This window comes from Metarhizium acridum (assembly GCF_019434415.1).
Source record: "Metarhizium acridum strain ARSEF 324 chromosome Unknown scaffold_568, whole genome shotgun sequence".
Lineage (NCBI taxonomy): Eukaryota > Fungi > Ascomycota > Sordariomycetes > Hypocreales > Clavicipitaceae > Metarhizium > Metarhizium acridum.
Genome location: NW_027094041.1, coordinates 1,840,446 through 1,864,263, shown reverse-complemented (window position 1 = coordinate 1,864,263; position 23,818 = coordinate 1,840,446). Strand labels below are relative to the sequence as shown.

Genomic DNA, 23,818 nt, shown 5'->3' with positions numbered 1-23,818 from the left:
CCCTTATTACCGAATGGTGTTGTCATTCAGCCAGCGGAGCTCTTTTAGCTCCTCCCACATTACAAAGCAACGGTCGCCGTCAAATTCGGTACAAACGCCATCGCCGATCACAGCCCCGAATCAATTAGACACAACCTCAATGGCCGGAGTGATTTCTCGCTTATGACATGCAGCCTGGCTTGAGAAAAAATAGCTGACCCTTGTTCATTGGACCTAAACCCGGCCAGGCTTCCCCGATGACTCCTCACCCACGTAACGAGAGTACAAAAGTTTAGTTCCATGTTCCTGTGCTCCGTGTGTAGCGCGGCCACTACTGGGATTGAATAACCAGTAACTACCTCCTTTCCCTCTTTGTTGGCATCAGCTTCTCCGTACTCATCATTCCTTTATTTCCTCATATTCTTGCCCTGGTTCAGTTTTGCGCTTATGGGCTGCTACCTCATGACCCATTGGACTTCGTGGCCGTTTTCTTGACCTGTTTCGTTTCCCTGGTCTTGCTTTACCTTTGCTTGGCCTGGCGCTTGCGCTGAGGCGATAGTGCATCACGGACACTTATTTGAGGGCGGATCGCGACATTGCATATCGCGATTCCATTTCCGTCGCTGAGCTGATTTCTTCCTCTGGTGATTGTTGCGGTCCTCTTGGAAGGTTGCCTTCCCGCAGGACCGTTATTGTAGAGATTCCTCCCAATCTTTGGGAAGGAGCCTGCCAATTCCTCGTCAACATGGCGGTCCCAATGCTCCTTCCGCTCTCTGCCGCGGTCTTGGGAGCCACTGGCCTCATCACCCTTCCTGGAGTCTTTGCCAGTTTGGCCCAAGCCCGAGATCGTACGCCTCCAGACAATTTCTATCAAGATGTTGATGGTAAGGCTACGCCAGAGACAATGGCTGCGTTTTCAAACAAGAAGCCAAAAGCTTGTATCCTGGTTTTTTCTGTGCTTGGCTTTGGGCTCTCCGTTACTACCACCGTTTTGTCCATCCTCAACCCCCTTGGTGATGGCCTGAACTTGGAAAATTGGCTCACCACCGGGACTTGGGTAAGTTCATAAATATATTTGCAAATGATTTTGTATACGACTTTTTGCGAAAAAAAAAAAAAAAGATTTTTTCTGAAGACAAAACACATTACTTGAACATGTGCACTAATCTGTCGGTCCGTTGTTATAGGCAGCCATTGTCTTGCAGGCCGTCTGTATTGGTGCTCAGCATTCGCCTGTCAAGTCTCACGACCTCGGCCTTTGGGCCCTTCTCTCTTCCCTGATCACTGCCGCCGTTAGTGCTGCCCAAATCTACTATGTGAGCACTTTTGCATCGCCAGAAAAAGACGTCAACCTCATTGTGCGAATCGTCAATGCCGTCATTCTGATTCCCCTGGCCTTTTTTTGCATAAGCCTGCCTCGACGACCGGACGTTTTCTACAATGGCGAAAAAGTTGATGCAGAGTGGTCTACCACCGTTCTGAGCCGGTATACCTGGAGCTGGGTCAACGACCTCCTGAAGACTGCCAGGAGGAAAGGCGATCTGGATGAGAAAGATATCCCTAGACCCGGCCACACTATCCGAGCAGAGTCGCTTATCGACGCTTGGAACAAGGCGAACTACCAGGGCAGCCTCTTGAAATCATTGCTTGTAACCTACGGTAGACGTCTTGTATTTCAATGGATCATCATTGTTTTCCGATGTATCATTGGTCTTGGCCCATTCTGGACCATGCTCCGTCTTGTCCAGATGCTTGAAGACCGCGATGCTGGTATTGAAGCATCTCGTGAGCTGTGGGCTCTCGTGTTTCTCATGGGGCTCTTCACTCTCGCCGAACAGGTAAGTCCAAATGTCCAATGGCCTTTCGAGCCCTTCACAACATACTAACTGACGCTCTAGTGGCTGGACGGCTGGATTGTCTGGTTTTCCATCACCAAGTTGTTTGCTCCGGTCAGAGGACAGCTCGCAGCCCTTATCTTTGAAAAATCTCTTCGACGAAAGAATGTTAAAAACGCAGAGAAAACTAAAGAGGACCAATCATCCGATGACGCAAAGGGCAATGATAAGGACAAGGGCAAGCAGGAAGAAGATGGAGACGATGAAGACAGTGTACTGAAATCCCGCCAGGCAATTGTGAACCTCGTCGGTGTGGATACCAAACACATTGCCGACTTTGCAATGATGCAACTCTTCATCATTAGTAGCATTGGTAAACTTCTTGTTTATTCTGGCTATCTTGTTAAGCTCATTGGCTGGGTACCATTCGGTGCTGGTATTCTGGCCTGGTCCCTTGTTCTTCCTGCGAACACTCTTGCCGCCAAATTTTATCTCAAGGCCGAGACGCGACTGATGAAGAATCGTGACAACAAATTGGCAGTAATCAACGAGGCCTTGCTAGGCATGCGACAAATCAAATTTTCAGCGCTGGAAGCCCAATGGGAAAAAAAGATCCTTGAAATGAGAGAAATCGAAATTTCGTCGCTGAAGGATGTGTTCAAGGCTGACAGCATGTTATTCTTTTCTTGGGTGGCAAGCCCTATTCTTCTTGCAGCAGCGTCTCTGGCGGTGTACGCTGTTGTCAACGGAATGCTTGCGCCATCTGTCGCCTTTGTCAGTATCGGAGTCTTCAAGAGCTTGGAGGTATCACTATCAGTTCTCCCGGAACTTCTTACTGGGGGAATCGACACCTTGGTCTCAGTTAGACGTATTGATAAATATCTGAAAGGTCCCGAAATGAAGAACATTCTCAACGAAGGCCACGATGTAGCCTTTGACAATGCGACAATTGCTTGGCCTGTCGATGACGAACTTCCAGATGACGATCGATTCATTCTGAACAACGTTAGCCTTTCTTTCCCGGCCGGTGAATTGTCCGTCATTTCGGGGAAAACTGGATCGGGAAAGAGTCTCGTGTTGAATGCTCTCCTTGGGGAGTCTGACCTCTTGGAAGGAAGTATTTTTGTCCCTCGAACTGTTCCTCCCCTGGAACGACATGATGGTAAGGCACACCCCGGAAATTGGATTCTTCCCGGCGCTGTGGCCTACGTTGGTCAGAATCCGTGGCTTGAGAGCGCCTCACTCCGTGACAACATTCTTTTTGGTTTGCCTTTCATTGAGAGCAGATACAATACCGTTCTTGATGTTTGCGCTTTGAAGAGAGATATTGAAATCTTAAATGATGGCGACAAGACTGAGTTGGGCGCCAATGGCATTAATCTCAGTGGCGGTCAAAAGTGGCGACTTACTCTAGCTCGTGCTATTTACTCTCGAGCCGAAATTCTCATCATGGATGATATATTTAGTGCTGTGGATGCCAATGTTGGCCGACAGATCTTTGAAAGGTGCATATCTGGTCCGATCTGCAAAGGCAGAACCCGAATTCTTGTCACCCACCATGTTGCTCTAGTCGAACCCATTACCAAGTATCTTGTCGAGCTCGGAGAAGGAACAGTCCTCCATGCTGGTCTTACGTCCAACCTCGCTGAGGATGGCACTCTCGAACTCATTAAGAGCCACGAACAAACTCAATTGGAAGTCTATGTTGAAGACACGACTGACGGCCCAACCGCTGTCAACTCCCAGGCAGTTTCTGTTGAGGAAGCTGTGGACCTCGAAGAGTCCGCAAACGCATTGCACAAAGTTCCATCTCAGACCGCCAAGAAGTTCATAGAAGATGAAGCTCGTGCAAAGGGGAATGTCAAAGCCCGTGTGTATGGCACCTTCCTCAGCAGTAGCGGCGGATGGTTTTTCTGGGGTGTTTGCGTCATTTTGTTCGTTGCCTTTGAAGCCGGTAATCTCGGACGTAACTGGTGGGTACGTATTTGGACAGGCGCCTCTGAGGAGCACACATTTGTGAATGCGTCTCGTGAACATGGTATGTTGTATGGTCTATCATATGAGCACAGCACCCTACACTCAGCTTCCGCTTCTCGACTCGTCACGTACAGTGAGGAGCATAAACATACCTTGTCGTATTACCTCTGGATCTATGTAGCTATCGCTACGGCAAGTGGAATTGTTGGTACTTTGCGATTTGTCTGGTCCTTTATTATGAGCATCAAGGCTGCCAGGACTCTGTTCCGCAGAATTCTCTTCACAGTTTTGCGAACTAGATTGCGTTGGCTAGATACCGTTCCTGTCGGTCGTGTTCTTAACCGTCTGACCGCCGATTTTGATATTATCGACAACCGAATCACTATGGACCTTGGTTTTATGTTCTGGCGTGTTTTGGGCCTGATGGGTGTCTGCGTGGCGGCTCTCCTGGTTTCTACTCTCATGCTACCCTTGGCGCTCGTTTTGTTATTTGTTGCTAGTTTCATCGCTGTCCGATTCTTGACTGGTGCACGGCCGGTGAAAAGGATTGAGAGCAATGCCAAATCACCTGTCTTTGAGCTTTTCAACTCGTCGCTGTCGGGTGTGTCTACCTTGCGAGCCTTCAAGAAGACTCAGACCTACGTCAGTCGAATGCACTCTTACCTTGATAACTGGGACACAATTTCTGTCCATATTTGGACTCTGAATCGTTGGTTGGGTTTCCGTATGGCACTAATAGGGGCCGTCTTCACCACCATGGTTGGTGCCATTGTTGTCGGCTCCTCATTTGTTAATGCTGCCATGGCTGGATTTACTTTGTCGTTCGCCCTTGACTTCTCTGGCAATATGCTCATGGCCATCCGAGGGTATGCGTCCCTGGAATTAGACATGAATGCTGCCGAGCGTGTGATTGAATACACGGAAGTCGAGACCGAGGACTTGGGCGGGGAGATTCCTCCTGCTTCGTGGCCTACCACTGGCGCTATAGAGGTCAAGGATCTTGTCGTCAGTTATGCGGACGACCTACCTCCCGTTTTGAATGGAATCTCATTCGATGTCAAAAACAATGAACGCATCGGAGTCATCGGCCGCACTGGTGCTGGCAAGTCGTCGCTGACTCTGGCTCTCTTCCGATTCCTTGAAGCTAGATCTGGTCAAGTCTTCATTGACGGAATTGACATTTCCAAGATTCGGCTCTACGATCTGCGATCCCGTCTTGCCATTATTCCACAGGTAGGTTATGCTATCCGAGTAAAGCCTTCAGTGACATTGATTTCTGACGCAATTGACAGGATCCTGTGCTTTTCTCCGGTACCGTTCGGAGCAACCTTGATCCTTTCGACGACCATACAGACGATGAATTGAAGGAGTGTCTGTCGCGAGTCCATTTGGTTGATTCTGCTCCAGCCACTCCCGCCAACGAGGCATCCTCGACTGCTGGGTCGACTATTGCCACCAAGAATACCAACATCTTCCGCGACCTGTCCAGCGGCATTTCAGAGTCTGGCGGGAATTTGTCTCAAGGCCAGCGTCAGCTTCTCTGCATTGCTCGAGCTATTGTTTCGCGTCCGAAGGTTATGGTCCTGGATGAGGCTACGTCCGCTGTTGACATGGCCACCGACGCTCTCATTCAGCGCAGCATTCGAGAGGAGTTTACTGACAGCACTCTCATTGTTATTGCTCACAGATTAAGTACCATTGCCGACTTTGACCGCATTCTTGTACTGAGTGAGGGTACTGTTGCTGAATTTGGTTCTCCTCGCGAACTGTGGGAGACCGAAGGCAGCATCTTTAGAGATTTGTGCGAACACAGTGGAGAGAAGGCCAAGCTGAAGGAAGTCATCTTGGGCTAAGTACGCTGAGGTGCACCATTTTTGGGCGGCTATGTTTCGCGGCTTATAATATGGAGGAAGGATGTTGAGGTAAACGTTTTTGTATTTGTTGAATTCTGAGTGCCTCGTTATTTATTGCAAGCGTTTGGCTAGAATCAGATCTGGTGTGACTAGATCTACTGGGATCAGACTAAACATTTTGTGCGCCTCGGGGGCAATCCATGTCTTCTCGATCTTGCGATCAGGGACAGGACCGTTCATTTTCGTTTTCTTTGTTTTTTTTTTTTAAAAAAAAAAGGTGGTTGTGTTACCCAGAATGGCAGACGTGACGGAAAGATGCGCGGTATTTCAAATGTGGCCAAAGTGCATTAGGGGTGCTTGTTCTTTTATAGCTACTATCGTCAGATCCCGGCAAGAATACGTCACAAAGGAATTGTATTATTGTTGAGACGCTCATTCACATTCTCCTCTTCCCCTGAGCTGTGAGTGTGACTTGGTACGTGATTGCAGTCCCAAGTGAGAGTGCATAGAGTTTCTTGTTTTGGTACCTACCTCAGCTGCATACAAGCAAAGCAAACTCCTAATGTGAAACACAATTGTGTAGCAACTCTACTCCTTTAATGCACATGTATACTCTGTCATCTATTCATCCATGCAACATCATCCAGTCTAGCCCTCTGCCTCATAAGCATTCGACCGATGTTTAGGCTGAAACTCAAATCCAGGATGGACCGGCCCTAAGAACATTTCCCTATGAAGCGAGTTAGCAATATCAATAAGGAAATATTAAGGGTTAAAGAATGAAAAAAAAAAAAAAAAAAAAGAACATACGTAATCTTGATCCAGTCCTTGTAGTTCCCACTAGCCATTAGAGTCTCCAAATCATTCCTTCCCACGTATGCCGGCGGACGATCATTCAGACTAGGCGGCAGCACCTCCAGCAGGCCGACAGGGACATAGCGATGCGCAAAACTCAACCATTCTAGTAGGAAACGTCTGGTGAACCCGATGCCGAGCTCATCTGAGCCCCAGGCGTCGAGACCGTAGCGCACGAATTTCTCAATGTACGTGAGACGTTCGGAGGCAGATTTATCGAGGTACTGGCCCTGTTGAATTTCTTCAAAAAGCCAGGGCTTGATGAGGGCGCCACGACCAATCATGACTGTGTCGACGCGGGATTTGGAAACATGCTCAAAGTATTCCGTGTGAGAGTAGCAGTCGCCATTGCCGAGGAAATACATCCTTCCGTCTTTAGAATTGGGGAGGGTGCTCGCGTCAGGCTCGGCAGCAGTGTCGGCCAGGGCGTCCCTTTGCTCGTTGTAGGTCTTGATAAGGGCCGCGCATTCGCCAATGTAGCTCCAGTCGGCGCGTTTGGTATACCGCTGCTCGCGGCTGCGGCCGTGGAGGGTCAATGCCGCGCAGCCGGGGGCGCCGAGGCGTTCGCGGTGCTCGCGCGATCCGAAGGCGAGTTTGGAGATGACAGAGGGGGCCGTTGGGCGAGACGACTTCACGCCCGTTCGTATCTTGGCGGTGATGGGAATCTCGCCGGACATGGCGTTCATGCCGCGTATCATACGTTCGAGCTTGCCCTGGGATTCGAGCAGAGCCGAGCCGCCGCCGGATTTGAAAACCATGTCGATGGGGCATCCGCAGTTGAGGTCGATAAGACGCAGGTGAGGGCAGTAGCGGTTGAGAACGTCGGCAGCCTTGGTGACGATCCAGGGCTGGTTGCCGGAGATTTGGGCGCCGAAGCGCAGGTCGCGCGAGTTGTCGTAGTTTTCAAAGACATAGTTGTTGCTGCTGGGCTTGAAGGCGGGCGGTTGGATCTCGGATTCGTGCGCCTTAAGGAGAGTCCAGTCTGCTTTTGTGCCTTGCAGGAGGGGCATGCCCATTGCCATTTCAGAGTACGTCAATTCGCAGCCGAGATCGACGCAGAGACGGCGGAAGGGGAGATTTCCCTGGGTGGTCAGCGGTGCGAGAGTGGGTGTTTCGGGACCAAAGTACAGCCGGCGCTTTTCAGAGGGTTTGAAGGGGGGGTCGACGAACTGGGCGCGGAGGTCCTCGATGCCCTCGTTGGACTGGTCCTTGCGACGATGGTGGAACGCGTTGTTGAGCGTGGCTTCGTCGTCCATCCACTTGATGTACTCGTCTGCTTTGGTGAAGTCGATTCGCTTACGGTTCAGGTCAATCTTGGTGCTCATAGAGACGTTGTTGTAGATTCCCGCTCGGCGCGCATCAAGCTCATCACCATCAGCAACCTTGGTCGGCGTTGGCGTGGGCTTTGTGCCGTTGGAGGCTCCGTTTTCGCCGTTGGATTTCGTCATGTTTGAGTTATCAATGAGAACCAGCTCCTTTCGGCCGTCCTCGTGCTCCAGCTCCCTCATGTGGCTCTTAACGAAGCGGCATTTCCAGCCGGAGAAACAGACGCCGTACTGCTCAAACACGGGACACTTGCCGCCAAAGGCTTCGACATCCTCGCGACGTCCTTCTTCGAGATACTTTCGCAAGTCGTGAGACATGCGGCACTCGTCACCGAATTTGCACGGGTGAGGTGAGAATTCGGGGTACATGGCGCGACTGTTACAGAGCTGGATGGAATCTCCGAAGCGGCCAAAAGAGCGTTCGGTGTTCTGGCCCTTCTTTCTTTTCTCCTTTTTCCCCCTTTTGCCATTCGCACCCCCGTGGTTGTCTCTGCGATCTCTGTCATCACCACCACGGCCTTCAGCGGCGTCGTCATCCGCCATCTGTGATTCTGAATTTCTTGATGTAGATATAGCCAGAAGGTATCTTTACCATGTCAGGAGAGCAACGAGTTATAGTTGTTATGTAAATATTACTCACTCCTTCTTAATTGGTGTTACACCAGCACGACGGGCCACAGGGGCACTTGGTTCGGCAACAGTCTCGCCATTGCCGTTTGTTGGCACATCTCGGGACTCCTGTCCGTTAGTCTCCTCCGAAGCATTTGAACCTGCTCCTGAATGAGCTGCATCGTCCACCTTAAGTCTCTTCGCAGCTGGTTGCTCAGGAGTATCAGGTTCATGATGTGTCGTTTCTGGGGCAGGAGCAGGAGCGGGAGTCTGCTCTTGGCCGTTCATTTTTGAGTCAACACTTTCAGTGCCTGAGAGTGCTGTGGACGGCTGATTCAAAAGAACGGCTGATTCAAATGGCGGGGATCGGTGTGATGTTTAACAAGAAGTATCCTCGTTCCCTGTAGTCAGAAGATGCGGTCAAATGAGATTCTCAAGCACGAGAGTTGACTGGGCCTGGTTGTTATGGCAGCAAGTAGCTTACCAGCCCGTTGATCATAGGGCGACCAGTAGCTTCAGAAGGAGATGAAACTAGGCTGCGGCGGAAATTTGCACCTTTACACCTCCTCCCGAGTGTATTGTTGAAGTTGGGCTTACTTGGTGGCGGAGACAAAAAAAATTCTACATGCTCAAGTTGCAGTGTCAAAAACGGGCCCGCCAAATGGCGCCTGGTGTGTAATTGACTGCCAGTTGCAGACAGTTGGGGGTCACCTGCGTCATTGTATGCTGAATACTATTTGCTAAGCTGGTATGTTGGACCTGTAAAAAGGAAGAGAAAAAAAAAGAAAGGAAGAAATTAGATATCTGAATCAATGTTCCCTTTCCTTTGTTTTATTTTCCGGGGTGGAGGCCGGGGTTTTGTATCGCCACTGTTTCTACTCTTTGCCAACGTTGATACGCATGTCACAACTTATCCTTATCTGGTGGGGTCGGCGGGGAGTAGCAAGTGGGCAAGAGCGACTAGGCCTGCTGCTTCGTCACTGCTCCCTGCTCCATGCTCCATCTCACTACCATGGCAGCCCAATTGAAGTGCATTGGCAGCATTAACCCATTGTGCCATATTAACTTGGACATTGAATGGCACTCTCCCAGCCTGATGAAGTAACCCAATTCCTCGCCCTTTGCTTTTGCCAGCCCTGCCCGTCAACCTCGTGTCTCCCCCACACAAAGGGCGTCGTCGCTTGTCATCACCCGGTGGCCGAGGCGATGAGCTTCGGCTGGTGACGCCATGACGGACTCTGGCAAGTCGGTGCGTTCCCCTCACAAGGCGTCCAAGACAAAATCTGCTCGATCGAGCAAGGCACTCGCGAGCGCTTCGCCAAACCAACACACGACAGTATATCGTGATTCAGACGATTCCGATCGAGAACCTGCCCCACTGCCGCGGAGCCATACACCAGGCCATCTCGCCAGCAAAAGCATCAATGACAAGCGACGAAAGACTTCCGACGTCGCTATCCGGCAGCGATCCCAATCCGCCTCCCAGGTCGCATCCAGTTCCACCTCAGGCACATACCCAGCCAAGGCTCCTCCCGTTTCAATCGGGTCTGCTGAACCCGCCTTGGAGGATGGAGAGAAGGAGAAGGAGAAGAAACGGCCGACGACGGGCTCGCGAACCGCTTCCTCTGTGGCTGCCAGTAGTCGAAATGCCCCATCTTCCGCAGCGACAACTCGGCAATCTTACAAACTCACTCGACCTCCTCGGGGACAACACGTCCCCTTCCCACCACTTCCCGATCCCAAGGACGCGCCGGATGTCGATCCCGCCCCGCCATCTGGCTTGTATTGGTCAAAAGCGTTTGTATCAGGATCGCCGCACTCAAATCTTCGAGCTCACACGACAACCTTGATCGGGTCCAATATTTACGTCTTTGGTGGATGTGACGCGCGAACATGTTTCAACACAGTCTATGTACTCGACGCCGATGCCTTCTACTGGTCTGTCCCGCACGTGGTAGGCGATATTCCCATGCCATTACGCGCAATGACCTGCACTGCCGTGGGTAAGAAGCTCGTTGTATTCGGAGGCGGTGATGGCCCGGCATATTACAATGATGTATACGTCTTAGATACCGTCAATTTTCGGTGGACAAAGCCCCGTATAATAGGAGACAAGATCCCGTCCAAACGGAGAGCCCACACGGCATGCCTATACAAGAACGGCATCTACATGTTTGGAGGCGGCGACGGTGTCAGGGCACTCAACGACATTTGGAGACTCGACGTCGCCGATCCTACCAAAATGTCATGGAAGCTCATATCCGGGCCTGAAAATACATCAAGCTCCAGCTCAACCACCAAAGACCTGCGCCCGAAAGCCCGCGGCTACCACACAGCCAACATTGTTGGCAGCAAACTGATCATCTTCGGCGGCTCAGACGGCGGCGAATGTTTTGACGACGTATGGGTCTACGACGTGGAGACGCACATTTGGAAATCGGTCTCCATACCTGTTACATATAGACGCTTATCCCACACGGCCACGATCGTTGGTTCATACCTATTCGTGATTGGAGGCCATGACGGAAGCGACTACTGCAACGATGTGATACTACTAAACCTCGTGACGATGACGTGGGACAAGAGGAAAGTATATGGAAAACCGCCCAGTGGTAGGGGATATCACGGAACGGTGTTATATGACAGCAGGTTATTGGTGATTGGAGGCTTTGACGGAAGTGAAGTATTCGGAGACGTGACGATACTGGAGTTGGCGGTGCATGCATACTACTCGCAGATAAGTCATTTTACGATTGAAGTTTGAGCCGGAGTTAGCATGGAGTGCAATGTAACGCAGTTAATCATAAAAATCACAATACTGCAAACCTAGCAATCTGGTCACATCCAGCCTCCAATTTCCAAGGTATTGCCCAAAAGTATGAACCTGTATTGGTATTCTGGGAGAAATCCTACGAATGATGCAATAACAGCGGGATATATGCACACCAGTCCCCGACCCAATGTCAAATAAATAATACAGTTTAATGTTCATGTTTTGACGCCAAGAAAGTACATGTACAATGCAGGGTTGATCAAGATGCCGATTTTTAAGGCCGCCTGAATGCAGCTTCCCAGAACGCCAATTCCCCCCCCCCCCTCTAATGTGACTGTATGTCGTGCCTCTTCAAATACAGAATGGGAGATGTATGTATGTGTAGTGCCACCATGAGCCGACAGTCTCATGTTCGAATGTAGATTTAAACCTTGTTCTCCGCAGCTTTCTTAGCAGCCAATCGTCGTTCCTCAGCTTCGACCATATCTAACACCAACAATCGTTAGCCTCTGTTCAGGAAAACCAAGAAAAAAAGGGAGAGGGGCAAAACTCACCCATCCACAAATCCTGGCCCTCATACTCTTCTTTGTGAATCTTCTTCTCAATCAAGTGCTTGTGCTCAGGATCATTGGGATCTACCACCATGACCGTCTCCCACCGGCCGCTGCCCTTCTTAGCATCGTGCATCTCAAAGGCGGCGCTGACGACGAGCACAGCCAGTGTCAGCCCCTGCGCGTAGACACGAGCCTGCACCAGCTTCTGAGAGGTGCTCATGGGAGCGCGGCCGACAATGGCCAGCGCGATGGCCATGCTCGCCAGCCACGAGGCGAAGACGATGCTGTAGCGATTCTCCTTGCCCCATTCCATGAAGCGCTCGTACGTCGACTCGTTCTCGCGCGCAATCTGGATGACTCGCTGCGAAGTATCCTGGTAACCGTAACTGGGGTCGTTTTGCCGCTGGAAATTATTGGAGTACCGCTCGGCGTTGACAATGGCGCCAAACGTCCCCGTCGACGTGACAAGGAACGCGCGGAAGGGGAGGGTCAGCGACCGGAAGGCAGGGTAGCGGCGCGAGGCGAATGCTACGCCGCCGAGGCCGAGGGCCAAGCTGACCGTGCCGCCGATCAAGCCGCCTTTTACGACGACATTGTAGTGGGCTTTTTCTTCTTCTTTGCTGACGACCTTCATTTTGGAGAGCTTGTGTGGTTGGTTGGTAGGAGTTTTGATGGTTTGGAGGGGCGGGCGGTTGTGGTGACTTATTTATTGAATGATGTAGTTGGTATTTGAGTTTGGAGGCTTGGGTGGAGTGCGAGTGCTGACTGGGCTGTTTTGAGTTGCCGAAGAAGATCCGGGCCCGAGAAAAAAAAAAGGAAAACGGGAAGAAAAAAGGCAGGAGCGTTGCACCAAAGAGGTGTTCATTCACCGCGGGGTTTGTAGAGGCAAAAGTGGCGCGCTCCGGAGTGCGGCTTTACCGATGAAATTGGTCCAGGTCAGGAACCCCAAAGGGATATTCTGTATCCCGTGATTCTTGAGGAAGAGAGCAATTCCGTATGAGTTGATTCGTGTAAATGCCGCGACGCCGGTGCACGAATGATCGTACGACGGCTGGGAAAGCTTGCTTCCGGCGGAATCCTTGTCCACGAAGGGAAGCAGGAGAAAATGGAATTGATGTAAAGAGCCAATTTGATCGCGGTACAAAACAGAGTTGCTAGGCCACGAATGTGGGAGGAGTGCAGGTGCGCAATGGGCCGTATATATCTACAAAGGCCAAAGCCAGTCCAACAATTCTCATGATGCCTGTGCCCGGCATACACGGGATGATGTCAGCCTAGTGCAATTGTGTGGTCATGGAGGTTTGAGGCGAGTGGCCGCCGTGCGAGCTGCAGGCCGCACGTGACTGCTTTAAGCGCCTGGCAGCTACCCTGTTTCTCCCGATGCCCAAGGCCGAGAAATTTCCGCCACTGTATCCTGATGTCTGCATCTTTTGCCACAAAGCGGCGACAACCGCCCTGCCGAAACAACTGCGAGCTATCTCCAACCATTGAGTCTCCCGTGCAAGGAAATGCAGGCTGTTCTATTGTCGTCATCGTCATCACTTGTCGACAAAGCTTGATCATGGCCATGCCGCAATTTACTACGAACAGGTGAACTCGACAACTCGGCCCTGAGGGGAGGAACCTAGCTGGCCGGCATACCAAGACAAGTCGAAATGACCAAGAGCACCTTGCTCGCCATCAACGGTTTGTGCAGCCTGGATGCCCGTCGATATTCAAGCATAGCTGTGCTCCATAGGCACGGAGCATTCCGCACTTAGTCGTCGCCGCTGTCTGGCCAAAACAAACAAGGAGGTCGCGTGGCCGCCATGCCAAGTAGTCTCTCTTTGCGAGCGACACAAAAACGTCAAGTAGGCCAGAACCAATTTCTTAGTTCCTTGCACCTTCGAGTCCCACGAGCGATGACCTCGACTCGGGCTTGCTTCTTGCTAGCTTTCCTGTGCCTCCCACTCACCGGCGTATTTCTTCCTAATGTGGTCCTTTATCCAGGCGTAATCATCTTGATCCTCGTTGGCTGGCTCTAACGCCATTGGAGCTGCTCAACATTTCCCAGCGGACCTAGCACAAGCTACTCTATGCAGACCCATTTCTCACATGGTTGATGGATACCGATTTCTAACCTGTCCCAGCCTAGCTCTTCCTGGGAAAGGATGAAAACGCCAAGTCGCCTGTGGGATCAATGAGTCGCGGAACGCGGGAGGCTTCTCGGCAGTCTTGTTATGGGGGTATGCCTTGGAATTACTGGTACGTACTCCGTACATGAAATATCGAGTCCGCCGTAGGAGAGCCGCACGGCCGCCGGCCTGGACACAGACGAAGTTCCCACTTGCCGCATTGTCGGGGATTTCGGTCAGGTACCGATAGATGGCTTCAACAGCCTGAATCTTGCAATTTACGTCTACTTGAACAATCATGCCTACCTACCTGGGAGGAAGTTCACGATCTTGGCCTACGAGCCAGGATGCGCCACCAAGAGCGAGGCTGTGAGGCTGCTTTGCATTGGATGGCCCACATTCAGCAATCGCACCCAGCATGGCATCAAGACTGATGGTTAAATGTCCCATGTGCACACATTGGTGCACTCTGTAAGCTACTAGTCCAAATGCATCACATCCGTAATTGTTGACCCTGAAGATCTCTGGACATCTTGTCAACCGGATGGTGCAAAAGGCCCGAGTGAGCTAGGATTTTATATCTCGAGCATCGGCCCGTCGCATGGGCAAGGATCGCTTATTACAATTGCTTGCGTCTTGTAGCATCCACTGAGGCTGGTCTTGTCGAGACCCTTACTTGCTTGTTGCGATATGCATCGTACGGAGTACGCCGTACGCACCATGCCAGAAGAAATGCCCCTGTTCGTGCAGGTCCTTCGTGTGTCTCCAATAGAAGCAGTACTAATACTCCGTAATTCACTTGGAATATGTGTGATCACTGACTGTTTTTCGCTACCAGGAAAGCCATCATCATTAAACCATGGTTTGCTCCCCTGCAAGCTTGCCACGTTTGAGACGAGCGATGGCACATCAGAGCCCCGTTCGTTTCGGCGTTCGATTAACTTGTCTACAGAGTACGGTGTAGTTGGAAAGGAGTGCGAGACCAACGGACGAACGGATCAGCGCTGGAATCATTCTTGAGCCCACATAATTTGTCCGTTTCGTGGCCCTACACATGCAGTATGCAGGCAAATACTATGTACATACACCTTGTCAACTAGTCCCTGCATTTGCCAAGAACGCATTCCTGGAAGCCGGCCGGCAAGCTGTCAACACTACGACAAACTTTACGGAGTTGACCCGCGGCGGTTACGAGACAATATCCACCACTCGGTGGCACCGAGCAGTCCAGTGCATCCAACTACTTGCTCTGGAAGGGATCCATTTGTTCCCTTACTGGGCAAGGGGCCTAAGGAATAGTTGATTGCACAGGGTTTCCATTGTGTTCCTGAGAGCTCCGCTACGGAGACAACAAATCTGGCGAGGAAACGCCACGATGCACAACCCTAGGCCGAGAAGCGATGAACGCGTCTCAGATGACCTGTACAATAGGTATGGCGAACACCACGGCGAGTTCATCTCCGAGCCGAGGATAGCTTTGTAGCCGAGTTGCCCAGATTGTCACTTGTGGACTGTACAGTGAAGCCAGGCAATGACATGTATATGTCCCGCAACATAAACATGACAATTATTGTCGTGGTCTCCAAACCGATTGTGATCATATCTGATAATCAATCGAACGCGGATATCGGTGTTTTGTCCGCTGTTGCTATCAACAGGGACTGGAAATGCCGGCCGGCTGAGTGGATAGTTCGATGTGTTGCGGTGAATGCAGGAGTGAGTGTCTGCACCAGACTCCTGGAATCCCAAGAATACCTGTTCTAATATCCAAAGTAGTATGTAAAGCAGAAGATTACTCCGTATGTATAACTGCTAAGGGTATGGTGGATCGGGAAGTCCAATTGCCAAGTGATGGATGATGCAGTGGTGCAACCGCCACAGAGTAGCGTCTCAATCATCAATGGAGTTGGGGTCCAATTCTCACGGCATATTTCCCGATCGACATCGATTGTGATCTGTCAGTTCGCCCAGTGGTCTCTCCGACGTCGGCCCAGTGGTATTGCGCTGCGAGCTCATGGACATCGTGGTGGTGACCCAAGAGAAGAGGGCGGCCAAATGATTCTTGACGATGGCGCTGCTTCCGAAACCCAGTGCAGGCGCATGACTCGGGCTTGCGGGCATGCCACATGTTTGCTGTAGGTTTAAGGGAACCGGCCTATGCTAACTACTCCGTATGTATCTACAGTAATGGAAATTCATAGGGTCCACTATCCAGTGGTCTGGAGGGTCACGTCTCCCGTGATGGATACCAGTTGACTGCTTGTAATAGTATACAATTCACTGCAGGTGGAGGCTGTCAGCCTGTCACAATCTTGGCGTTGGTGCCAAAGCGTGTATGGACACCAAGAGCTCTGGAGAGCGGGCAAATGCCCAGGTGTGTGTAGCGATGGGACAGGAGGCCACCCCAGACACTTGGAGCACCAGATGCGGAGGAAACTCTTGATCGTGGGGAGGAGAAGGCTGGCAATAAAGCTCAATGTTTCTGCCAGGGATTCACAGATAAGCTGGGTTGCAGAGCGAAAGACGCAGTGACGAACCAATTTCCGGCCTGATAAAGAGCCCTGGTGTGCCAGGTTGAACCCATTTCACAGCAAGATTTATTCCGAGCAATGCGTATTATTGTTTGGATAAGCCATGGGCTCGTCTCGCGGGTAATCGAATCTCGGAGCCTCATCCATGTCTCAGGTGAGTGGCGGCTGGATAAAGGACAATATGGAGCATGTACTAAAAGTCGTGCTGAGCCACTGTCTCAAAGGCGGTTGTCTCCTGCGTGTGCGGGAGCAAAACACCACGAATATGTCGAGTTAACCGCCGCTTCCTGCCGCGTTCATGTAGCACACAGATCTGCGGTGAGAGAGCCCCGTCAAGTGCCGCCTCTTTGTGTACAAGCCAGACGCCACCGCCGTTCTCAAATGAAACGTCCCGTGAATGAAAGGCAGGGTGTCCCCTGGTTGCTTGATGTCGGGCATCGCATCGGAAACACTGTATACAGAGTACGGAGTAGTGAGCAAGCGAGTTACTCTGTCGCCTGGCTGCGCAGCCAGCCCAGCCTCATACACACAGACCAGTGTGTGCTGTGGGACAAAGACGCATGGCAGAGTGATCTAGTTACATGGACCAATGCAAGTCAGCGGTGTGCAATCCATGTACGCTTGTTCTTTGACCACTACTAGCTGCATGGCTCCGTGGCTTTTCCTTTGTGCGCCGAGTCCCGACCCATCCGCGTAGATATCCATCGTATCCCCCTGAGAGGCGACAAGCGATGTCGCGACATCGAACTTCATCCCTGGCTACGAACTCCGTACGGAAATCGACTGGTCAGGGTATCAATCCCTCGGTATCTTGTGCGGGGGCGATGGAGAGTTGGATCCGAGACCACGAAAACCTTAACGTGCAATATTGAGCGAACATGCCGATGAGAGCCTGTGCCTTTTGCAGCAGAGAGAATCTAATCGACTCAAGCAGAGGCTACTATAGACCAGGGCTAGGAATAATTCGTACTAGATGGGCTGAACTCTACAGGTGATGATGCCTTACTACGAGAACGGAGCAGACCTTGAGGAGACTTGGGCAATACATGGCCTCGAAGCTGCGGAAGGCACGATTTGCTGTACCTGCCTATGTACCTCAACTCCTGAAGTCGGTGTGTTCACCCCCACTTCAATGATCATGTGCTTTTGCCTATTCTGCGACGAGCTCACTCGAAGCGCACGTGTAAACATGACGCCTCCTTGGTTCAGAAAGTTGTCAATGGAACCCCGCGTGTCTGATCTGAATGAATGCCTGCGAACCTTGAAGCCAGCTACCTAGTAGGTACCCACCTGGGCAGGCACTCGAGGGAGGTTGCTTGGCAGCTGAAATCGCGCACCGCGCCTGCCGTCTGTCGCTAAAATACCACAAGTTGACAAGGAAGGAACGACGGCTCGCGTGACGCCCGGCAGCTTATTGCAAGTACACTATTTACTGTGAACTGAAAATGGGAAATGAATATTTCCCTTGAATATGAGCCTTTCCCGCCTGAACCCTTGATCCTTACCCCAGCCATGAGACGCCTCCTCTCACTTCGACTCATCACATACAGTTGGCCCTCGCAGCAATACTGGGAAGACCTCATCTCGCATAATGGCGACAACCTGGTTAGCGCAGGTCCTTTTCCGTACTGTGTAGTGCTTAGTTGGCCTTTCATCCTGGCTGATGTCTCAATACGTCCATCCGCAACCACCCCCAGCCTTGGCATTTTATCACCACCACGTCCAAATATTGTATCCGTCTCGATTTGCTCCCTGTGGCATGCCATACTCTTCCACTCTGGTACGTGTTGCAAAGGCCCAAGAGGAGCATGGTATTGTTCCTCGTCCAATCCCACCCCGTCGGCTCCGACTTATCGTGCCCATACTCGCTGGTTCCCATCCGTCCGATGCTTCCCTAACAATACAATAACAGACAGCACCGTCAATAGTACAATACGACCAGACATTATAGCCTTCTCCACTTGCACCCGATGCCGAGAGGTTCCAGAGATCTGCCCTGACTCATTCACTGGCCACTTTGTGCCCACCCTCTGCCAGACAGCCACCAACTCAGAGGTCACAGTCGTCATCTGTGGCACCGGCCAACTACCTTGTAGGTAGTTGATGTCACTTGCTGTCGTATCAGTGGCCCCTTCGCATCACCCTCGACACGGCGTCACGCCCAACCGACTTACACGCTTCGCGCGAGGTGGTGCGCCCATCGAAGTCGACTGTCCAGCGCTATTACCAGGCAGAGAGGGAAGGTTGGCAGGCCCACCGCGCAACTTTAAGGCAAACAGCACCCGTCAACGAAGCGTGAAGTCTATTATGGTAGGATAAATACTCCATACATCTGGAGACGTTTGCCCAGATCTATGCATGGGACTCTTTTCGGCGCATGCCAACCTTGTTGCTCAGATCATAACGACTTCCACTGATATCTGCACCACACCACCACCACAAGTATCCATAACTTGGGTATCTGGCCCAGCCGCATCATTGTTCTCTAGTCATACCGCCTGGACGATTCAGCGCTGGGACCATTAATAAACCGCACAGGAGCCATTCTATCTTCCCTGAACTGCGTTCGACGCAGTGCAGACTACTCTCCCGCCAGATCCAGATTCACCGTCGTGCGCTTTGTCTCTTTCCGAGCTCTCGCGGCTACCATGTGCCAAACTTGACCGAGGGCTCCCTTACTTGACCAGTTGGACACGCAGAGATTTGAAAGCTCGAACCGACCGACAAAACAGCAGGAGAAGAGAAAGCGAATCCTCCCAACCGGCCAACAGACAATACGGTAACTACCGGGGTACCCTTCGAACAGGAGTTTACGACAATCTCGAGCTGTCACTGACCATGTTGTCCGCCTTGCAATGGTTTCAGAGCCCCAGGGACGAGCGGCAGCCGAGGAGCATCTCGCCCACATTGCCCACGTCGAGTTGCCATGCCACTTCCGGATCCAGCGCCAATAGCCCCATCGCCCACGCCAATGCCAACGCCGACGCCACCACCTGGGCCAGCTCCAGCGACCTCGCTGCCTGTTCCGCGGCCATGGCCTGCACCCACTCAAATGCCCACACCCAAGCTGACTCCAAGTGTGGCCTGTCGGCCTTCTCATCAGAGTCGCAGACCCAGCCGCAGTCCCCGTCACTGTCGCCTCAAACGGAAACTACTCCTCCCGACCTTTTCTTCCCAAGATCTTCCCAAAGCACCTGTGCCACATCTGTCGTTAACGCCAGCGCTTACTCCTCGAGGCCGTCTCCCATCGACACATCCCCTTCAGACACGACTGTTTCTTCCACCTTGACCGACACCACTTCCATCACTAATCCAGACGAAATCACTCACGCCGCCAACGACTGCGACGCTTCAACCATGACTTCGGGCGCCCTCGACGCTGGTGCCATGGGCCGCAGCCGGCGGGACTCCTTCGTCAGCGCTGGCCCGAAACCCATTTCCGTGAATAACCAGAACCGAGATAATGTCAACCGAAACCGCCGAGAGTCTCTAGCTGGCAGTCTTATGGGTGGCATGAGCTGGGGTGGCATGTCATTTGGTAGTTTTGTTCGTGACGAGTAAGTCTGTCCATGGCATACGTCCCTGTCCCAATGGTCAACACTCTATTGCTCTGTCGCTTCAGAGCAGCGACCCGATTTCCTTGTGTTCCTTCAGCATTATCGGCATGGGCCGTACTGCGGCAACTGGTTACTCGGGATCGCTGTTGTGAATAGTTGAACATCGACTCTCGTGGACGTATCCCCTAACCCCTCATACCCGTGAGCACGTTCAGGTATCTGTGGTACTTTTTGGACGACGTGAAGAGCGGTACATCGTACCTTGCCTTGGTGCTTGAATACTGACACCACCGCGAACTAGTGTCATGATGCAGGGTACTTCGCCTAATCCATTTGGCGGCGGCATTCCTCAGTCCTCTTCGTTTCATTCATCGTCTTACCTTCCAAAGTTGGAGGCCAATTTCATGAGAGACTTCACCTGTTGTGGCAAGATTTTACCCAACCTGCACGACCTACTGCAACATTACGAAGAAGCCCATACCCAGGCCAGCCCCAATAACTCGAGAAATACTGCTTTTGCCCAGTTTGGCATGCAAGGCGCCTCTAATATGTCCAGTTCACGGACGACACCGACCGGTTCAAGTCAACAGGGCCCTTCACAATCGACCGGCCAACCACTTTCTCCTGGCTCAGGGCTTTCCATTGGGTGGAATTGGGACCGGCGTGAGTGGTGGCCAGATGAATCCTGCTTTGGCTACCAACCTTAATGAGGATATGGAGGCTGTCGCGGATATGGAAATGGACGATACGATTGGTACTATGGAGCTGGATGACAGCAATAAGATGCACCAGACAAGACAACTATTTGGACAACAGCAGCGACCACAACTTAATATGAATACCTCCGGGCTTACTCAGGGTCTTCGCACTTCCCAGCCACCTACGCCAGCTGCTGCTAGCTTTGGCCTCCAGAACAACCCGACTGTGTCCTCTGTCAATACTCCAACTCTTGCAACTGCGCAACAGATGCCTCAGCAACAAAACCAACCAGCTGGAGACATGGATGACATGGACGAGGACCTGCCCGGAATGCCCATGGGTGGCACTGGTTCGACTGATCTCGGCGACGGAAACTTTGCAAACGGCACCGAGTCCAACTTCTGCATTAACGATCCCGGCAAGCACCTATTCAGCCCAAATGGCGCTTTCCCCCAAGGCAATCGAAGTATCCAGGCCCAACTCGCTCAGCTCGGCCTAGGCCAGGGTCAATTTGCAGACCCTCAAAGCAACAAAGTTCTGTTGCAAAGGCTTCAGAGTATGATGATGCCCGAGGAACACAAGCCGTTCAAATGTCCAGTTATCGGCTGTGAAAAAGCCTATAAGAACCAAAATGGATTAAAGTGGGTGTCTTACTCCGGTGAGGTTTCATCTGCTATACGGTAGCTAACCTAGATTGTTTTAAAACCAGATATCACAAGGCGCACGGCCATCAAACGCAACAGTTGCACGAGAACGGCGACGGAACGTTTTCGATCGTAAACCCGGAAACGAGTGCGCCGTACCCAGGAACAATGGGCATGGAAAAGGAAAAGCCTTTCAATTGTGAAACTTGTGGCAAACGCTACAAGAACTTGAACGGACTGAAATATGTGAGTTACTATGAGATCAGCATTTTCAAACACTGGGTGTGGCGTTGTCTAATTGCTTTGTTAGCATAAATCGCACTCCCTGCCTTGTAACCCAGAGTTTAAGCTTCAGGCACTTGCTGCAGGCTTGACTCTACCAGGTATTGGGGAAGATCAAATGATGCAATAAGAGAGAGGCAGGACCTTCAAACATACTGTGGGAGCCAGCCAGTTGTTGGCCCCCACGCCCAACACTAGTAACGGGAAGTACAGCAAGTTCATGGCCATAAAAGACCTCCATGTCAATACGATAGGCAAGGCTTCCCTCGCCCTGTACTATTGAACATTTGGACCACCGGCACGGGTTCATGTCGCCTCCCCCCCGAAAAGTCATCATTTCCGATTATCTTCTATACTTATTGCGTCGTCTTTTTTCTTGACCACCCCCCTCGGTGCACTGCGATGGCGTTTGCAATATATCCTGATTCTGGTGAATACTAAAGTTCAGGCATAGTCGCTTTAGACACTCGATTTGACCTTGCTTGGGGTTATATCGACACTTATTGCCTCGATTCACCCACGCGATCGGCTCGGCGCTCTGCCCGCATAGGCAGCCAACACAGCCTGATGATGCCATAATAATGCCTTGTGCCTCGGGGGTGGCTAGTTTTCTTTTCTTGTCGTCTACTAGCACAATGATACCCGGCGGCTACCCCGCCATCTTTGGCGGGAAAAAGTTAGCCGATGAATTATACTGGTCCTCATAACGGCTCACCCTGTCGTCGCCTTCTCTTCCACGTCTGATTCCCATCGTTGAGCGAAATGATGAAGACAAGACGAAAGGCCCGTTGGTGACATAACCGACACAATACAGTGGGGTCTGTCGATGAATTGTTACGAGTTTTATAAATCAGGCGAGAAGGGAGACTCAAATTTGACAAGAGTTCTTCCTCGGTGCTGCTTGTATGATTTTGGAGACACGAAATCACGGAGAATTTTGGTTTTGGGATGGCTTTGCTGGTCTACCCAGTTGTTTGTGCGCCTCTCAGGCGCGTTTGTTTTCTGTGTTTGGCCTTGGTTCCGGTATCACCCCTCTATATGCAGCTCTATGACCACGGCAAGGCTCTGGCCGCTGCTTTTCAGTCTGTCTGCGTTGATTTCAATTGTTGATATTTATGTTGGCTTTTCATGCAACACCTCGGCAGCTCGCCGGGCTTGTGAATAGGGAAATCTGGAGTTCTACATACAACCTCAACTACTTGTTATTTGGTAAAAAGTTAAAACTGGATTCTTATAGAGAAAACTGCAAGGGGAAAATTGGTTTACTATAATACCGTCTATCAATGAATAGAATGGATGCTGCCACCGGCTGTTCTGCCCAGTAACTCTTCTGTTCAAACTCGACTGTGAATGTGGAAGATTCTTCCTGTGACGTTGTGGCATTTGCTGTGAGTGTTTTGAAAGAGCATTCAGTCCGTTTGTAGATTTAATTTTGGCATGCTAAACAGGACATGAAGATGGTACCTATCCTTGTAGGGAGATGGTTGGTGCTGTCTAGTATACACGTCTGTTGTCAGGTGTTTGCCAACATGTCGTCGCATTTCATGATGTATATATACATGACACTGGCACCTTGCTAGGCCTGTGACCTTTGCCTGACAACGAGTAGTACATACTTTCTTCTTGTACTGTCCAGTTTTTAGAGTTTGAAACGCATGGAAACTTTGGTAATGGTTTCAAGTCAAGTTTGCTGTGAATAAAAGTCTATCGAACCCGCATAATCATTAAAGCACTGCACAACCACCCCCCAACGCCCAACGATGCACCATCCAAAGCACAAAACGGTCATGTAAAGCGAGTACACAGCCACCGCAAGGGTGAAAACACGAGTAGCAGAGTCTCCAATATCAAGAGTGTTGCTGTTGCCACCGATGTCACTGATACTCGAGTGATAGAAATGGATGTCATCCAGAGACAAGTTCCCGTAATTTCCGATTCATTATAATTCGTTGGCTAGCTCAGTTGCAGGAGCCAGCAGTGCATCATGACTATTAGTTCATCTCCATGCCCTCATCGTCGTCGACATCAGATTCCACCATTTGGTGGTTGCTGCTGATGCTTTCCTTTCGGCCGCCGTGGCTCCCGTCTCCGTATCTCGAATTCATGCCGCCCCACTCCAAGTCTTCGCCAGCAACTACGCGGCCTTCCATGTCGATTTCTTGTGAAAGCTCAACAAGCGCGGAGCGAGGGAGCCGAAGGAAGCCTTGGGTACGAACGATGCGCCCCCAGTG

At 51.3% G+C, this 23,818-nt stretch overlaps 8 protein-coding genes across 9 annotated transcripts; 5 read left to right on the top strand and 3 right to left on the bottom strand.

Moving 5' to 3' along the window:
• Positions 1-349: 349 nt before the first annotated feature.
• Positions 350-5,825, top strand: J3458_019946 (uncharacterized protein). The gene is made up of 4 exons (XM_066121779.1): positions 350-1,036; positions 1,167-1,817; positions 1,878-5,024; positions 5,084-5,825. Exons 1-4 carry the CDS (start codon positions 725-727, stop codon positions 5,642-5,644), a joined length of 4,671 nt encoding a protein of 1,556 aa, XP_065973396.1. The 5' UTR covers positions 350-724; the 3' UTR covers positions 5,645-5,825.
• On the bottom strand, positions 5,084-9,090 carry DUS3_3 (tRNA-dihydrouridine synthase 3). Of its 2 annotated transcripts, XM_007814374.2 has the most exons (3): positions 8,465-9,090; positions 6,455-8,410; positions 5,084-6,374 (listed from the first exon to the last, which is right to left on the bottom strand). In XM_007814374.2, exons 1-3 carry the CDS (start codon positions 8,719-8,721, stop codon positions 6,293-6,295), a joined length of 2,295 nt encoding a protein of 764 aa, XP_007812565.2. In that variant the 5' UTR covers positions 8,722-9,090; the 3' UTR covers positions 5,084-6,292. The 2 variants fall into 2 exon arrangements, with proteins under 2 accessions (XP_007812565.2, XP_065973395.1); XM_066121778.1 differs by lacking the exon at positions 8,465-9,090 and having other exon boundaries at positions 5,827-8,234.
• Positions 9,091-9,661: 571 nt separating this feature from the next.
• Positions 9,662-11,197, top strand: J3458_019944 (uncharacterized protein; the record flags this gene model as incomplete). Its single annotated transcript, XM_007814373.2, has 1 exon — positions 9,662-11,197. One exon carries the CDS (start codon positions 9,662-9,664, stop codon positions 11,195-11,197), a length of 1,536 nt encoding a protein of 511 aa, XP_007812564.2.
• A 501-nt stretch (positions 11,198-11,698) lies between these two features.
• Positions 11,699-13,239, bottom strand: J3458_019943 (uncharacterized protein). The gene has a single exon (XM_066121777.1). It carries the CDS (start codon positions 12,392-12,394, stop codon positions 11,720-11,722), a length of 675 nt encoding a protein of 224 aa, XP_065973394.1. The 5' UTR covers positions 12,395-13,239; the 3' UTR covers positions 11,699-11,719.
• A 6,004-nt stretch (positions 13,240-19,243) lies between these two features.
• On the top strand, positions 19,244-19,966 carry SFP1_2 (Transcription factor SFP1; the record flags this gene model as incomplete). Its single annotated transcript, XM_066121776.1, has 1 exon — positions 19,244-19,966. One exon carries the CDS (start codon positions 19,244-19,246, stop codon positions 19,964-19,966), a length of 723 nt encoding a protein of 240 aa, XP_065973393.1.
• Positions 19,967-20,640: 674 nt separating this feature from the next.
• SFP1_1 (Transcription factor SFP1) lies at positions 20,641-21,345 on the top strand (the record flags this gene model as incomplete). Its single annotated transcript, XM_066121775.1, has 1 exon — positions 20,641-21,345. One exon carries the CDS (start codon positions 20,641-20,643, stop codon positions 21,343-21,345), a length of 705 nt encoding a protein of 234 aa, XP_065973392.1.
• Positions 21,346-22,413: 1,068 nt separating this feature from the next.
• J3458_019940 (uncharacterized protein) lies at positions 22,414-22,752 on the top strand (the record flags this gene model as incomplete). The annotated part of the gene is made up of 1 exon (XM_066121774.1): positions 22,414-22,752. One exon carries the CDS (start codon positions 22,414-22,416, stop codon positions 22,750-22,752), a length of 339 nt encoding a protein of 112 aa, XP_065973391.1.
• An 826-nt stretch (positions 22,753-23,578) lies between these two features.
• Positions 23,579-23,737, bottom strand: J3458_019939 (uncharacterized protein; the record flags this gene model as incomplete). Its single annotated transcript, XM_066121773.1, has 1 exon — positions 23,579-23,737. One exon carries the CDS (start codon positions 23,735-23,737, stop codon positions 23,579-23,581), a length of 159 nt encoding a protein of 52 aa, XP_065973390.1.
• Positions 23,738-23,818: the final 81 nt, after the last annotated feature.